Source organism: Diadema setosum, chromosome 12 (assembly GCF_964275005.1).
Source record: "Diadema setosum chromosome 12, eeDiaSeto1, whole genome shotgun sequence".
NCBI classification, from domain to species: domain Eukaryota; kingdom Metazoa; phylum Echinodermata; class Echinoidea; order Diadematoida; family Diadematidae; genus Diadema; species Diadema setosum.
Genome location: NC_092696.1, coordinates 9,126,262 through 9,144,220, shown reverse-complemented (window position 1 = coordinate 9,144,220; position 17,959 = coordinate 9,126,262). Strand labels below are relative to the sequence as shown.

General features: G+C 38.2%; 1 protein-coding gene across 1 annotated transcript; it reads right to left on the bottom strand.

The window, feature by feature from the left end:
• Window positions 1–4,801: 4,801 nt before the first annotated feature.
• On the bottom strand, window positions 4,802–17,756 carry LOC140235588 (endoplasmic reticulum-Golgi intermediate compartment protein 2-like). The gene is made up of 11 exons (XM_072315592.1): window positions 17,696–17,756; window positions 16,359–16,614; window positions 15,732–15,887; window positions 14,602–14,719; window positions 13,989–14,151; window positions 10,838–10,925; window positions 10,189–10,287; window positions 9,601–9,698; window positions 9,077–9,239; window positions 7,106–7,191; window positions 4,802–5,038 (listed from the first exon to the last, which is right to left on the bottom strand). Exons 2-11 carry the CDS (start codon window positions 16,462–16,464, stop codon window positions 4,961–4,963), a joined length of 1,155 nt encoding a protein of 384 aa, XP_072171693.1. The 5' UTR covers window positions 16,465–16,614; window positions 17,696–17,756; the 3' UTR covers window positions 4,802–4,960.
• Window positions 17,757–17,959: the final 203 nt, after the last annotated feature.

Sequence of the window (17,959 nt, the reverse complement as noted above, 5' to 3'; positions counted from 1 at the left end):
GGGGTCCTTTTTTTGGCCCTCCTGGCTACACCCACCACCGATGACCAGCCAGACGTGCATTTCCATACTTAGGGGCATATGTACTAAATTGCTATGTAGGTAGCTATGTAGCTAGGCTAGCCTAGCTGGAAAAATTTGGGTCTTTAAGGGCGTCTGGCGGCTACCCCCCACCACTTAAAACGTCTGGCAATGGTCATTCATTTATCCTGTAAGTGTAACGAACAAGTTCCAGTGGGTTTCATGAGGTTACTTTTTCAGCTAGGCTAGCCTAGCTGGAAAAATTTGGGTCTTTAAGGGCGTCTGGCGGCTACCCCCACCACTTAAAACGTCTGGCAATGGTCATTCATTTATCCTGTAAGTGTAACGAACAAGTTCCAGTGGTTTTCATGAGGTTACTTTTTCAGCTAGGCTAGCCTAGCTGGAGTTGGGCCTTTAAGAGCGTCTGGCGGCTACCCCCCACCACTTAAAACGTCTGGCAATGGTCATTCATTTATCCTGTAAGTGTAACGAACAAGTTCCAGTTGTTTTCATGGGGTTACTTTTCCAGCTAGGCTAGCCTAATTTTGAGGGGTCCTTTTTGTGGCCCTCCTGGCCACACCCACCACCGATGACCAGCCAGACGTGCATTTCCATACTCAGGGGCATATGTACTAAATTGCTATACACATACAAATTGGTAACCTTTTCAGCTAGGCTGACCCCCGCTGGCTCCCGGACTAATCGCAACATGACCCGTGCATCAACATTATGTCTCGACCGGAAAAAAATGCCGAAGTTTCTTTCTCTATATCGTTACATTCGATATAGATGTAGGCCTACATACCTTCATCTGAATTTTGAAATGTGGGAATTTCGAAGATTTTTTTTTTTTACTCATATAATATTATTTCCAATTTTTACCGAGTCAACAAATCGCGTTTGAAGAGCACTAACATGAAACCAGAATGTTAACCCTGCCTACGAGATCACTATCGGAGGATTCAGTAGTAGAGTTAGAGTACATGAATAATTGCAGAAGGAGGTCAAATAGTTTTCACGATAGATGCTTCATTATTTTCTACTTTTGATGGTCTTCGTTTATCTGAGAAATATAGAAAAACGGATATACAGTGTATATAATAAGCTCTCTCTCTCCCTCTCTCTCCCTCTCTCTCCCTCTGCATTGAGTTGCTTGTCAAATTTTAGAATCTTTCCGTGACAATTTGGCAACTGCCGGCGTCGATACACATCAGGCAGAGAAGACGAATTAACAACATTGAAAATGGAGCCGATTGTATGGGGCTGCAAGTTCTGGCGTAACACTTTCACAACCCGTGACACAAAATAGACCTAACACTATTGACAAAATTACCTACATGAATTGACAGGTCCAATACAATGAATGCGATTCACACCAACCAAGAAGGTACCTCCTCATACAACAGCAGAAAAAAATATATATTTCGATTAAACATGGTTTTATTACATCATTAAAATAAACAACAGCAACAACAACAGCAACAACAACAACAACAACAACAACAACAACAACAAAATGCTCCATAACATGAGTTGAGTGAGCATGACTGGTAGGCCCTTGTATGTACAGTAAAACATGAGTATCAGAGCCGCAGTCCTCAGCAATACATGGTAATGATATGCCACAGAATATTAACAGATATATTTTCTGAAAATATATATATAAAAACTATTGCCATTGAAAAGACAAGACACACGGAACTGCACAGCTGGTGTGCTACAAAAATGTACAAAAACACTGCCACATCGCACTATACAAGACAAGCCAACAAAGAGCACAATACACCATAACAACCAATTATATTCTTCGCAACAGGACATTGATGTCTGTTATTTATAACCAGGCAACCAAATTATTTTGGCATTCTTCCAGCTTTTATATATCATATAATTTCTATTTCATTTTACCACTCTAATCAGATTTCTACACTATCATTAAAAGACAGAAAGTGCAAAAAATGCCAAATGCTTATCTCTCACGCAAGGAATACGGTGTAGAACCAATTAGCATGACTACAATATCAAATTCAGAACCTAACAAGCTTTGCCGTAAGAGTTCCATGCTAAACGCTTTGTCGCTACTGCTCTACAAATGATCTATTCTTTTAAAGTCCATCGTCTAACGTGTTGACACTCTGTTATTGTTGTTGCTGTAGTCGATATTGTTCTTTGAACCTGGTAACTCCTACAGTTAAATAACATGTTCCATTATATGAAGCAGTTCACAACACTTGCAATGTACGATTACAATATATGTATGTACTTGTGAGTTTACTCCGGAAGCCACTGAGGTACAAACTGGGTATCGACTATTCACACGTGATTCAGTTGTTTCCATGGTAACTGACTTTGCTCTTGATTACAATAATTGCAAGTCGTGAAGTGGAATGGGCCCCTGCTTCCTTCAAGAGAACTTGAAAGGATTAACCCTATTCCCACGGGGGGGGGGGGGGGGAGCAAAATGCCCCCCCCCATCGACGTTTTGCGTGATTATTCCGCTATGCGTGATGCTCTCGCTGCGACATTTTATGACTTTTTTCTTTTAAGTATCGCCCAACTTTTTAGACCAAATTTGTCGCTACCGGGCATACCGTTTTGAAGCCACGCCCCTTTGAAAAAATTCATCGACCTAAAAATTGCTCAAAAGCATGTTTTTGTTTACAAATCCAGTGTAAATTGTGTTTTTGCAATTAATTCATATAAAAATAAATGTTTTTACTTTCAATGGCTGATAATGATTTATTTTAGCATGAATATGCTTTAAAAAGTTTCTGCGACAAATTTTGACCAAAAAAAACTCAATAAAAACACAAAGTACAAAAACACTGAAATACACAAGAAATTCAATAAAGAATAAAATACATAAGAAATAATTACGAAGCCCAATTTTTGCTTCAATATTACTGTTAAGGATATTGAAAACAATATGTTCACCAAAACTTAAAAGTCTTGGAGCTTTATATTTTTTATCTATATGCAAAAAAAAAACCCAATATTTTTGCATAAATTAGCATAAATTAATTAATATAAAATACATAGATTAAAATTTGAAAAATCTAACTACACAGTCTTGTACATTACATTAGCCTCTACCTTAGTGCAAATTTTCGCGAGGATCACGCGATCCACGACCGAGATCTGAAAGGGAACCCCCCCCCAATGCTTTCAAGTCTCAAAAAACCCGGTGGGATTAGGGTTAAACTCAAATATAAATTTGTCACCGTGGGGGCCATTAGAAGATAAGGCTACTTTGAAATGTCAGTGCAAGAACCAACATCACAGAGCCAATTCAAGTTATGCTTCCAAAGAACTACAATCAATTCATTGTACTCCATTAGCTTTATTCCAGGTAGGAGTTACACAAACATTATAAAACACAGGCCACGTGTTTACAAATCTTATAATTATGAAAAAAAAATAGCAAAACTATTCATCCTTGTTATTGTCATCAATGTTATCATTGTTCATACAACAATGTATATTTATTTTACACTAACTTCTTGTCACCATTACACATATTATCATCATCTTCATGATCACATTTGTATTGTTAGTACAATTAACCCTGTTACCTTTATAAGCATTCCTGCTATTTCAGTTGTATTCATGATTCACAGCTTCCGTTTCATTAACTGACATACGATTCTTTGACTTACGTTCTAATTTCCATTTCTAAATTCATTCATATTTTCCACATTTGCATTCTCCTTTCACGTGATTGAAAAATACCAATTTCTGGATAGTAAGGTCAGAAAGTAGACACAAGCTCTATTCTGCCTCTGTAATCGGCAGATGCTCACAGTATAACAGAGTTTTTCAACGACCAATCAATGCTTTTACAGGGGAATCTTGTTGTTAAAAGAGGATGGATGTACAGTACGTGTACAACAAAACCCTCTTAAATACAGCAAAGTCATTTTGCAGGGCCAAACTTTCTATAATTCTATGTTTTTGTATGCTGATATGGTGAGAAACCCAATATGGTCCTACCAAGGCAACATGCAATGGTTTTCAGGCTTCCCTATATCATTATGTACTAGGTAACTCCACTTCCGTGAATATCTGCAACATAGTACTTGATTGCTTGAACAGCGAGAGAAGAAAATGCAGGGTCAAATTATCAAAAACAACAAAACCACAATAATGAGATGCCTGTTGAAAGTGAAAGAAGAATAAATTGAACATCATTAAGCTGGTGCAGCTGTACATCTTCACTGCAAACCTCGTTTTAACAAGACCTAGAAACCAGGACAATTGCTTTATTATATTAGTCAGGCTTCTCACATTACTGGGATACAAAAACAAAGAAGTATAATGACTTGGGACCTGCAAAGTCACCTTGATACTAAAGGTTTTTTCTTTTCTTTTCTTTTTAAACTTGAATATCTCCTCTCTTTCTAATAAAGGTTCCTCAGTATTCGTGTTTGGATGGAATGAAAAAAAAAAAAAAAGAGAGAAAAAAAGTAAGAATTGATACCATCATGGTGCCATGATTGAGGCTCTTAGATGTAACACTGTGTGACTGTGAAGCAGGGGAAACATGTACAGTCCGACCTCTGTTATCCAGCTATCTTAAGACTGGCTCCATTCAGAAAAGCGATTTAGCCGGAGAATGGGAGATGCAATGTTGATGTACATGTACATGTAGCTGCCGATCCAGTGGTAGTTATCAATAGGTAGCATGCACAGTTATTGTGCAGTCTCTGCTAGCTTACTTGAAATCATAGTCTTTTCTTATTACATAAATTGAAACCTTTGAATATAAAAGATAGAACATGTTTCTGTTGGAATATTATACGTAAATCTTGCGAGTTTGTAGGAGATAATCCTCGATTTTCAAAGCACTTCTTTTTTTTCCATCTTCATGGTGTGAATACATCCAGATGATGGAGAACTCTGACTAACAGAGGGCCTGATGATCCAGGTTGGGTTTCAGGCCAACTCAGGAACCAGGAGATGACAACAGGGTAGGGGATGGTGGAGGCTGTGAAATCTCTAGTTGGTGGCCTGGGAGTGGCTCCTGTCAGAAGACAATGGGGAGGGGGAGGGGGAATTATTATTCCTCATGTAAACTTCTCATTGATTTGATTGATGTTGAAATTACTTTTTGATGGTAAGTAAAAATCCATGTGACTCTGATGCACAGGTGTTACGAGTCTCCAGAATTTTGCATTGTGATGTCATTCAGAGTGTAAATAGTTCAAGCCCTAACGCTGTAAAATCAGAAACATTTGCTGTAATGAAGCTTTGGCAGATTGGGGCTGAAGGCCTTTCTTTCGTGGCATGAAACTTTCGGGAACTCCTGGCCATTACAAAAAAAAAGAAAAGGATATGAGTATATTACATGTAATGCTGACTAGTAAAACAGGCATTCGTTGAACATAAAATGCTGGTCGACATAAAGCACACAACAAAACTGAATGCTCACTACTAAATATGTGTAGTTAAGATAGAGAAGAAAACAAACATTAATCATATTTGATTGTGTGCTACCTCCAACTGTTTCAACACCTCAACTTCCTTGTACATTGTACAGAGCAATGTACTGGCATTTAATGCCTTGTGTACATAAAAAACGCACTTGCGCGTTTTACTTTTGCTAATCTTGGCTTCTCACAAAATTCACGAAAGTCTGATGCATGCAAAAAAGTCTGGTCTTACAGTATGGCATGCGCCTTCTTCAGAAGACATTTTATTCTACATAACTCCTCCCTTCACTGGTGAATTAAATGGGCACTCTGCGGGAAGATGAATGCTAATACATGTATGGTCACATTATCAAGTTCGTTGTGTGCTTTGAGAAAACCCCCAAAGCTGCATTAATTGTGCACACTGTCTTTTAAGTCCCTAGAAAAAGAAAGAATTAAAACTAGAAATGTCGCTACAGCGACTGGTTATACCCCCGCCAAACAACATTTCATAAGCTTTGGTCAAAACAACATTTCATAAGCTTTGGTCAAAAAACTGAGGAAGTAGTTAAATCCGCAAGATCTTTCCTTGATCTTCTGCCATTAATATGCCGTTACCATGGCAACGTACTTTCGGGTACTGTCGAAAAATGCGTCTTGCACATCTACAACCAAAGGCACACATCTGTACCAAGTTTCATGGAAATTGGGCAAAAACTGAGGAAGTAGTTTGCAACACAAAATTTTCCATCATTTTGGCTCATAATATGTGAGCTGTTACCATGGCAACATACTTTTTGTCAGTGTCAAGAAATGTGTCATGCACTTTTTGCCACTGCGGAAATATGTGTCTTGCACATTAACATATTCAGATGAACATCTGTGCCTAATTTCATAAAAATTGATCAAAAACTGTGGGAGGAGTTCGCGACGCAAGATTTGTACCCATTTTTGCCCATAATATGCCGTTACCATGGCAACGTACTTTTGGGTACTGTCTAAAAATACGTCTTGCACATCTACAACCCAAGGCACACATCTGTGCCAAGTTTTATGGGAATCGGTTGAAAACTGAGGAAGTAGTTCGCGACGCAAGATTTGCAACGGACTGACCGCCCGACCGACCGCCCGACCGTCCGCTGATTCCTATATACCACCTTCAAACTTCGTTGGGCGGGGGTATAAATATGTGTTTCTTGATGGCCTGGCTGAAATGCTCCCAAAAGAATGGAGTGCGTACATGCTCACTGACTGTGGAATGAGGTGCGACATTTGCCTTTGTGTGCGTGTAATGGGTAAACCATGTTGGTCCTGGTTTTGATTCCTTGCACTATGTACGTATTGAGAAGTCAAGCATAATCCCCTATTCTTTCAATTTCATCATACAGAATCAAGCACGTTAGGCACATAATGACTGCTTTTATAATGAAAGATAAATCTGGCCATACCTTTGAAGTCTTGTTCTTTTTTACATTGGCTTGCTATATCAAGCTAGTCGTGCACTAGACATATGCGTAAAAAGATAAAAATAATAATCCTCTGCAATACTGTGCATAATCACTTATATTTTTTAACAGGTTATGTTTGGTAATACTGTAAATATAGAAATTGTTTAGATTTCAAATGTCATGTCCCTACATGTAGAATCCCTTGATTTTGTGCTACTGTGCAGAACCCACCTTTTTATCTGCATTTCTGGCTTTCAATCTGTCGAATCTGCAGCATATCACATCCATGAAAAATCCCATCAAATTATTGATGATACCTGGATTTAAAAGAATTAAACATGAGAAAAAACACCACATAAACTTTCATCCAATAAAAACAGTGAATATAATTCCAACAGCTCTCATCAATAGAACCAAGACTTTTGTATTCAAACTCTCATAGAGCATGATATTCATAACTTACAATCATTAATTTACTGTTGGCATTTTCATGACAATTCCGCTAATCATCAGCCACAGCCAAGAGTCATTTCTCGTGTGAATGCATCCAACAGGAAACATGGTTTCCATGGTACCATCACCTCTTTCAGGTCAGAGTTACATCCCATGACATGTGACATACCTCCACCAAACCTTCACACAGCCCAAGCTCATCAAAGCTGAGAAACTACAGATTTGTTTATTTGCTTGTTTTGAAGAAGCTATTCAACAATATTAAAAACTTGAATGATTGATACAACTTGTAACTTCATTACACAATTTCTGCTGCTCAGATTCTACGGATATTTCAAGATACCATGAAAATTTGTAATTGTGGGAAGATCAATACTTATTCGTCGGTTGAGAATGAGGGTGTTAAGTTGCCACTTAACCCATAGTGTTTGAGATAGATAACTCAAAGCCCTTCTCATTTTCAACAGACATAATGTGGCAATTTGAAATGTCCTTTCAGTGTTCACATAAAAGCCTATTTTCTCCAAACTTGACTGTACAGTACCTAAAGTGGAAATACACATGCTAACGACATTGCAAAATTATGATGAAAAACACAATACATTCTTTTCATTGAATAAAAGTCTTCCTCCTTTTTCCAGAAAAAAAACTAGAAATGTCGCTACGGCGACTGGTGTATGCCTCCGCCATAATACATGGTTCTCCTAAAAGGTCTATAGTACAATGTCTTGACAATGTGTGATGACAGTTTCACACAATTGGCAAAATATTAAAATGACAGGTTTGCCACAAATGTGCTGAATGTTCACTTTCCTAGAACTAGGTTCAATTGGATGAATGATTAAAACGTCAGAGTGCAGGTATTTGGGGGAACTGATGATTTTCACTTGACTTTTGACCCTTTTACAAGTTTATGCATTGAGTAATTTTCAAGGTATTGAGAAAAAGTATAATTTCAGTATTAAATGGTAAAATAGTATTATCGAAACCTGCCCTTTGACCTTTTACCCCACAGTTCCAAAGAGAATCACTGTTAGGTAGAACATGCATAAATATGTAAGTTTCATGACAATACCTCGAGTTATTTTTGAGATATGGAGGAAAAAGTGCAATTTAGCACTTTCACTTGACCTTTGACCTTTTGACCTTTGAATCTTTTGGCAAGAAACTTCCCACAGAATATATATTGGGTTATACATGCATACATCAAGTTTTAAAAAAATCCTTCAGGCACTGCATAAATATAAGGAAAGTAGATATATTTTGAGGAGTTGACCTTGACCTTTGACCCCTGACTTTTGACCCATGACCCCCAACTTCCCTAGATAATCACTGCCCATCGGTACAAGCATATATACTAAGTTCCATGAAGATACCTTGAACCATTTGCGAGATATGGAGAAAAACATGAAATTTCAATTTTTTTTTCACAAAATAACCTGTGACCTTTGACCTTTGACCCTGTGACCCTAAAATCCACACAAAGTATCATCCCCCAAGGATATACCCTCATACCAAGTTTGATGCAAAACCACCACACGGTTCTTGAGATATCGACAAAAACAAAACGGGACGGACGGACGTACGGACGTACGGACGACCCGAAAACATAATGCCTCCGGCCACTTCGTTGGCGGAGGCATAAAAAACAAACAAACAAAACAAACAAACAAACAAACAAACAAAAAACTCAGCAAGACTAATATGCTTGGTGCCACTTGGGTATAATGATGTGGCAACATTTCTCACCTGATGTGGCAAAGACCCCTCCAACTATGCCGCACAGCCGAACGAGAAGCTTCCAGATTGGGTCATATGTCTCTTTGACGGATATCACTAACGATGTCAGCTCGTACTTGAAGAAGATCCCCGATACGCCATGGCTGCCCTTATGGTGGTTGATGGCACGTTCCTTAGAGAGAGAGAGAGTGCAAATGGGTGGGAGGTGGAGAGATTGCCAGTGCTATAAAGACAACAATCTTATCAAACAACTAATACCAAGTATTCACCGTGTGACACTCACTGCACAAAATTGTATATACAGTCAGCTGACAGCAGTCAGCTCATTACGAAGATACAGAACTTCAGTCAGTTGTAATGGTATAGAAGTAAGTATAAATGAAATATACTTATGGGGCAAAATATGTAGGTATGGAGAGCGTACACTGTCATGTAAAATGCGATTCATAGCTTTTTCATCACAATGAAACATATCTGAATCCGTTCTTGTAAATATTTCTAAGCCAAGTACAAGATTTAAATGGCACACTTACTTGTTCTGTGACTGCAAACTGGTGTGTGTTTGCACGGGCCGCCCTCGTGTTTACTTTGGTCGGCACGATTTGGATGAAATATTGATACAGTTGAAGACCTGGAGGAGACACCAAGATTGACAGGATATTGGTATTCTTATTCAGCTAAAGTACTCTTTATTCCTGTGGTGAATTTATTAAAAAAAGATTAATTAATGCAAATATGACAAAACACTGCACAAATTAATATGAAGCACCAACAAGAAGAATAATTTTGTTATTGTGTGTAAAAGAAATTATTTGAACATTTATCTATACACACTTTTTCCATTCATATATCAATCAGATAAACATATCACTTGATTGAAAAATCTAATAACGTTTTTCATGCAGTCCCTGTTCCAAACGTCACATCTGGATTAATTTTTGTAAAATGTGACAATGTCTCCAACAGCTGACAGTACAGTCAATGCTCAAAAACACGTCTTCAAAATGGTCATAATGGCTGCCACTGATGAAATTTAACCCAATCGAGACTACTACTCTGTGCATCAATGTTGTGCAATCGATCTTGGCTAGGAGAGAGTCAAACCTTTTTGTGACACTTACTTTCATTTGTTATCTTCACATCTCCGTCCAGCAGATTCACAATTCCCTTCACGGGAGTCCCGAATGAGAAATGATTGATCCGGTGAGAAAAGTTATATTCTGAGGAAAGATGGCAAGCATGAATGAATATTCATATTTTCTGATGCATTTTTTTTCTTCATATTTTATCATTCTATGCGCCTGTATGCAATTTGTGAACCATAGCAACTCCATCATTACTAAGTATTTATATGTAGAGAATATACATTATAACCCATTAAATCTTTATATACACTGTAGCCATCTTTTTGCAAATACATTAAAAATTCACACTACCATGGTAATGAAATATGATGTCTGAGATGTACTTGTTGGACAAAAAAAAAACAAAACAATTAAGCAACACAACAAAGCAATGACATTTTATTCCAATGTTCCCTGTACTTCTCTGAGAAAAAGACTAGGGGGTTGTTTGGGGTGGAGGAAGGAGGTAGAATAGATAATATTTTCTCCTCTAACCTGTGAATTATAAATCAACAAACAAGCAAAATATGCTCTTTTCCTATTGGGAGTGCCAAAATTTTATTTCATATAAACTTTCACATACAGTAAGGCCAAGGTTTTACTAATTTATCAATAAAACATTTACATTCACATAATTTTCACTTACTTGCTGGATCTATCATTAGTGCTAGATGTGCATGTCCCCTGGGGTGGGGTATACTCTTGCCAATGGTTACGTGGAAATTACCAGCAACCTATTTGAGAGAGAGTGGAAGAAACGGATGTCAACTACAAAGAGGATATCACACATTGCACAGTGTATAAGAAGATGAGTGTTACTATGACAACAAGTACGTTTTTCAATTTCTCCATCAATTATTTCATCTTTGCTCTAGTACAGTCAAACTGTGAAGTTTTTTTCTTTCTTTCTTTCTGTACTTATTGTACAATGTAATTAGTCTCAGCATTTCATCCCTGTCTTAAAGGGAAGTTATAGCATTGGTGGAGATGATGAAGTGAATTATGAAGTAATAGAGAGCATACCATTAAAAGAGGAATTCAAAAGTTTACTTAGATGAAAATCGGTATTGGAATGGCTGAGACATCCAAAAATAAAATAAAAGAAAATGATCCTAATAAAAAGTGGGTCCATCTTTAATTAGGATTGCTCTGTTTTGGATATTTCAGCCATTTAAAAACCAATTTTCATCAAATAAACATTGTATTCCTCTTGGAATTACATACTCTTTCATATTTCGTAAGAGGTTTCTCGTTATCTCACACAAAAAAATTAGAAATTGAAGTTAGATCTCAACCAAAACTATGCCATCCCTTCATGCTCTCCTACATAGAATACTTTTCATTGTCTTTCAACCATACCTGGTATAAAGTGTTTACTGCAGTTTTTTTAATAGCAGATTGTAGAGACCTTTAAAACAATGTAAGTGCAGTAAAACTTGTCCCCCAAAACAGGGTCCATCCTAATTTACAGAAATGCAGAAAGTGCAAAATGAGGTAATCTCAAGCGTCGTAGGCAATATATCACGTGATATTATCTCAGTTTCAGCAGATTGGATTGGGAAGTCCTGAGCACCATGTGGCACATTTCCTCATAGCTGTCACAAGTACCACTGAACTTAACCTCTTGGCTCTTTATGTGCCATGGCGGAAACCTCCTGTGTGCCTCATTATTCAGAGACACAAACTTAGTCATGCTTTGAGAAAACATGTTGTTTTTCAAAGCTATGTTACCCCTATAGATTTCTGTTAAGCTGGACAAATAGTGAGTTACGTTGTAGAGAAAATGTCACGCTTTGCTTTGATGTAAATTGCATGATTTCACAATTTCAAATGACCAGTAGCTACATAACTGTAAAATCATGACTTTTGTACACAAGACAGTGACAGGAACTTAGAATTTAAGCGCAAATCCGGAAAGGAACACCGATTGATAAACAATCACTACATAAAATGCAAGTTATATGTGAAAGGAACGAAGGCGTGAGAAACGCTTTCATTGTACTACGGCATTTGGGAGTTATTGATTGGTTTGGGTGGATTTGTGCGTCTGAGCAGAATATGCGAAGTTGGCACGCCGTCGACTGAGTCAGACGTGCGAACGTGGCACATAAAGAGAACGTGGCACATAAAAGATGAGTCCAGAGTATACTCGAGAAAGGGTCTACGGGAAATGTAAGTTGTAGCAAAATCAGTCTGTCCTCAACGGGCTAAGCTTAAGCTAAGATTGTTTGTTTGTTTTTTGTTTTTTTGCATAAACATGCCACAATATGGAAGTGCAGTTAATCTAGGGGTGCACTTTATATGTTGACATATCATATGTGACCGTGCATCACAAAACGAACAAAAAGTCGCACATACTGATTTTGTGTGAGGACTGAAAATAGGTGAAATGGGTCAACCTAGCCGATCTTGACTTTTTCATATTTTCTGAAAGAGCAAGTCTTCTGCATTACGTTAAAATTTGGGATAATAAAACGAGCAGGAAAGTGTGGTTTTTAGCAGTTTATCTTGTACAGTTTTTTGGTTGAAAAGTGTGATGTTTCTTTAGAGTCCCCTTACCATTCCTTAACCCTAACTAGGCCGGGCTATTTAGGTAGTTGATAGAGCCGGGGGGGGGGGCTCCCAGGCCCCCCCTCCAGATCTCGGCCGTCGACCGCGCGATCGCGACGAAACTTGGCACACACATTGCCTATGATGTCATCTAATATACCATGAAGTTAATTTTTCAAGAAATCATCATTTATGCTAAATTATGCTAATTTATGCATGATGATGCATAAAATCAGACTATTTGGTATAAATCACAAAATAAAGCTCAAAACAGGCACATTTTTTGTGTAAATATTCTTTTTAGTGTCCTTAGCAAATGTAATAAAAAAGAATTGTGATATCAGAAAAAATTCTTCAGTATTTTATTGTTTTTTTGAACTCCTTATGTATTTCGTTGTTTTTTCGACTTTATGTTTTTCATTGTTTTTTCGATGAAATTTGTCCGCGATATCGCTCGGAACAAGAAAATATGTTATTCATTGATTTTAATCAATAAAACACCAAAATAATCATGCTTTTATGAAATTTGCCAGCAAGCACAGTTTGCATTGAAATTGTACACGAATTAACGTTTTTGAGCAATTTTTGGTCTGACATGCATGTACATATTTATGCGTAATTTCGGACCCGCGCGCCCGGGCGTCACAAATTTGGTGTCAAAAGATGCGGGAGACTCGAAAGAAAAAAGTCATGAAACGTCGCAGCGATAGCTTTTTGCGATTGCGATACATCGCGCGGAACGTCGAGGGGGGGCCTCGGAGGCCCCCCCCCCCCCCCCCCCCCCCGGCCTAGTTAGGGTTAAAAACCTTGTACACACTCTTAACTGTCAATTCTAATAACTTTTGAAAGGATGTTGCTACTGCTCTGAAAGTTGGCATTGATTATAAACAAAATGTGTTAATTAGGCCTGCTAAATTTCAGTTTAATCTGATAATCCCTTCATTGTTGTTACTCTGGTGGTTTACATCCTGTTTTTTGTCCCATTCATTGCACAGCCAGCACGGCTTGGTACAGTAAACATCTAGCGGTTGAATAGACACTGTACTTCAGAGCCTCTTTTCTCAGTTCACACTTTTTTCGAGTGTGTGCTTTCTTTCCAATATTTAAATAGGTTAGGAGAGTCCATTTGATTTGAGTTATACATTCACTTTAAAGCTTAAAGTCTGCTCTTTCAGAAAATACTTTTAAATAAATTTCATGTCTGGCGACTTTGTGTTCATTTTGTGATGCAGGGTCACGTATGGTACCTTGTTTGTTATGAGGGAGCCATGCAAACGGCAGGCATCAGGCTCGCCTGCCTTGGCTGATCTCTTGGGATGTGCTGCTGGTCTACTATCAAAGCCAGACTGGAAGAGGAGATCTTGTATAGCGTGTTCCTCGCTCAACGCTCTACGCACTGTCTGCAGAGTTCTACAAAGTGACATTAGGATATATGACTTGGTCAATACACAATCTCAGCTCCAGTTATTGATTTTTTTCCCTTTCTAAGAACTTCAAACACTTCTGTCAGAAAAAAAGTCTTATTAGAGAATCTTGAAAAGATAAATGTGAAAACAGACCTTTTTTTGAAAGATAAAAAATTGAATATATACATAAAGGAACAAGTTATCTAGCAGGATGTCATACAGTTTTCAAAAATAGACTATTACTACCAAAGTATGATGACTTAAACACCTTCAAAAAGTCCAGTGCCAAATCAACTTAAACCCAATACCCAAACACAACAAAAACACCAACAAAATATCAGGGATTCAGTTCTTGGAAACTTAGGTCTTTCTCGTCACACAGGAGTACAAGACGTGTGTAGAGAAAAAAGAGCTAAACCAGCAAATTGTATTCATGGACTCCTAATCTACTTACTTGTGCCACCTCTCTTCTTCTGGTGTCATGTCAAAAACTGTCGGTTCCTCATTGAGTCTGCCACTGAATTTGAACATTGCGGAGTCCCCAGCCGAATCTAAGACATCTGCTCCTATGTCTGACGGAAAGGGAGAGAAGGAAATAGTTATCTGCATGTGATCCAGTATCACAAAACTCACAAGAAAAGTGGCCTGACATGACATTTTAATCAAGATAGAATGCTGACAGCTCAGGACAAGATTCTCAGCCTTAAAATGTTATATAACTCATCAAGAGTAGATGTTGTTACCCCATCATAATAAAAGATGAAAAAATACCTACATGTGAAAGCTAGTTTAGAGAAAAGATGCTTTCACAACATTGATCCTCCATTTGTTGTACGCAACGAAAAGGAGATCAAAAACTATAGCAACCACTATAGACAATTTCAACATTTCATAAACAAATATAGTACATTATGTAATACATCCTTCACACGTAATGTGCAAATGATGAAGAATAGTAGAAAGACTGCAGACATGGTATACAAAACAAAATACAAGTTGATACTTTTAACAACAAATATTTTAGTAATTTATCTTCAGGTATGCTCTATGCTGTATGGTTAGAACATTTCCTTCATAGTATTTTCATGCATCAATTTGCTAACATGGTATGTATACCATGAAGTCTCAGAAACCACATATCTGTGGTCTTGTATTGTAGACAGGTATCTTTATTGCAATTTTCATAATTTTCCCTGGTGTTTCAAATTACACAGTGGCAAAAAGTGTTTTGTTGCTCACATTACTGATTATTTGTTTTGATTGTAGAAATTTCCAAACCTGATTACAACAAATTCTGAAAATAAAAGCTCCACATTCTCTCACAAATTTGTTAATTCATTTATTTATTTATTTTTTTTTTACATTCATCTCTGATTTCATGCAGACTAATAATGAATTTACAGAGTTGATGTACAGCTGTAACCTTTTTCCAAATATCATGCAGTGAAATTAAGACATTATGAGCCAATAACAAGAATATAATTTTGTGACGAAAAAAGACCTACAATTCTGCAGTGCTCAGATATTCATGTGGGGATACACAGTTGTGCAGGATGAATATTGAATGCTTGAAAGAATACTTACAGTCACATTTCATGGCAACTGTGATGTCAATGTTGATCTGCAACTTGCTGTCAAAGTCTGTGTCCACGTCATACTCATACCTCATCTTGGTGTCCAGGTAGTACTGAAATTCCGAGATGACCAGTCCCAGAATCAGGACAGAGGTCAGAATGGACACTAAGGGGAGGGTGGGGAGGGTGGGGGCAACAGAGGGAGAGAGAGAGAGAAAGATGATGATGATGGTGATGATGACAACATCCGTCCACAAATGTATGCGTGTCTAAGACATTGAACTTTATGCAGTATCTTATGACAGTGGTGACAAATTTCAAAGCTAGGGTAGACAATTATGTAGTTGTGAGTCAAGTGATCGGGAGGCTAGACCTACACAAGGCCTTTTTGGCATTTAGGGCATTTCTGGAACTTCTGGCATTTCTGTGACTTGTCTGCAAGTTCTTTACATGATGAAGAAAAACAAAAATTCATGACTCAATGTATGCTGGTTGTTCCATTCTAATTAGAAAATGTAAAGACCGAGTATCCCATCTGGAGTCTCCTTTCATCCACCTTCGTGTCACTGAACTAATTATCATAAAATATTGGTACTTTGTTGTATTTTTGTCTGCCATCTCATCCTCCCACACTCACCTGTCCCGCCCGTTGACGTCGTCTCGACATAGTCTTCTGGAACCTTCGGGAATGCATCCAGCTCCTTCACCACCTTCAGGGTCTGCTTCCTGTTCAGCCTCCTCATCTTCAGTCTGCAGAGTCAAAAGCAACCCTACGAGAGAATTAGCGCAGAGTAGGATCCTGTTGTACGGAGCTTGCTGTTACAGAACCAGGGATTTCGGAATCTTGTGGGAAATGGGCCGACCCAGGCATCTACACTCTGCTTCCACCATCTCTGGATAAAGAAAAATACATACATCGTACATCAGTTCAAGCTGATGTCTGGACAGTGCTGTACCCTCTCCTCTCAAACCTGTCTGCCGTAGATGTGAAGTTTGAAGATGGCACAGACAACTAAGCACACCAAGCTCCACAGGGAAACTGGTTATAAAGATTTACAGAAAGATTTACGAACAAATCTTGCGCCATGCACACGATCATAAAATTCATAATAGGTACGTAGACTATGGTAACAATTGCTTGCTGGCCTACATTGTACAACGGGCGCAATATCCAGTCTGACTCTTAATTTTTCTGAAGTCCAGCTAACTTGAGGAGTACAGCGTTTGTTTGTCCCTTCCTCGATCTCGACCGATCCCCATAACACGCCAGACCCACTTAAGATTCTGTCTCATGTGGAAAATCTGCTAAGAGTGCAGGTTAACTAGAGTAATACTAGTAGTAACAGTTAGAAGTGGTATACACAGCCCTGTCACGGTAGACCTTTACTACTTTGCATGGCATTGCGTCTATTCAAAAAAGCTAATGAGTAAAAGTGTTGGTGGGCTTACTTAACCACAGTTTCTTTCATTTTACATTTTTAGCAAACTATTAAACAATAACATTTAACTTGATTTAGACGGTCTAATCACATTCACACTAAACCAAAACTGGCCTCGCTAGCTGCCTCTAGCAAAACGAAATTAACTTTGATGAGGTCTAACGACGAACGTTAGCGCCCTGGCCTTGGCCTTGGCCTACTAGGCATCAGCTGATCGTCATGTCAATTCATAATGTAAAAACTTTATTCTTGACTCCTAGATCCTCTATTAAAAAAAAAAAATCATGAGAATAGTCTTTACCTTTAATAGAACTTTGAACTGAAGCGAATGCCTACTTCTATAACATATCCGTTTAATAACCCATAAACATAATGGATCACATAACACAAATATCAATATATGGGACCGATCATATTTGACAACACTAGCTAGATCGACATAGAGTTTCTACAACAATCTCACTACAAATAAACCTATAATATCTAGAGTTATGTCTTCTCCTCACGTATATCGGGTCAATGCAAATATATTCACCAGTAAAAATGGCTCTATGTAGATCTTGGTTATGGCTGCACAGCCACATGTAGCTATTTTCGATCGCTCCAGGCAAAGCTTGTTCAGGTTCCGCCTGTGTGAAATGTATGACGTGTCTCACGCGTGCTGACTGAGTGCTAGCTAGGTAGGATAGCTAGCTCGCCGCGGCGGCTTTCTCTGGATCTCCTCGGGAAAGATACGGCCGATCATGCGACGACGCTCGTACTATAACGTTTCACGTCAAGCGCGCGGCGCAAACGCTCG

Bases quoted from the DNA above. Each gene is read 5' to 3' on its own strand.
- LOC140235588 (XM_072315592.1), bottom strand. From the start codon at position 16,464: ATGAGGAGGCTGAACAGGAAGCAGACCCTGAAGGTGGTGAAGGAGCTG. The intron at 14,720-15,731 runs GTAAGTATTCTT...CCTTTCCGTCAG, and splicing joins AGTTGCCATGAAATGTGACT to ACATAGGAGCAGATGTCTTA. The intron at 10,288-10,837 runs GTAAGTGAAAAT...ATCTTTCCTCAG, and splicing joins ACTAATGATAGATCCAGCAA to AATATAACTTTTCTCACCGG.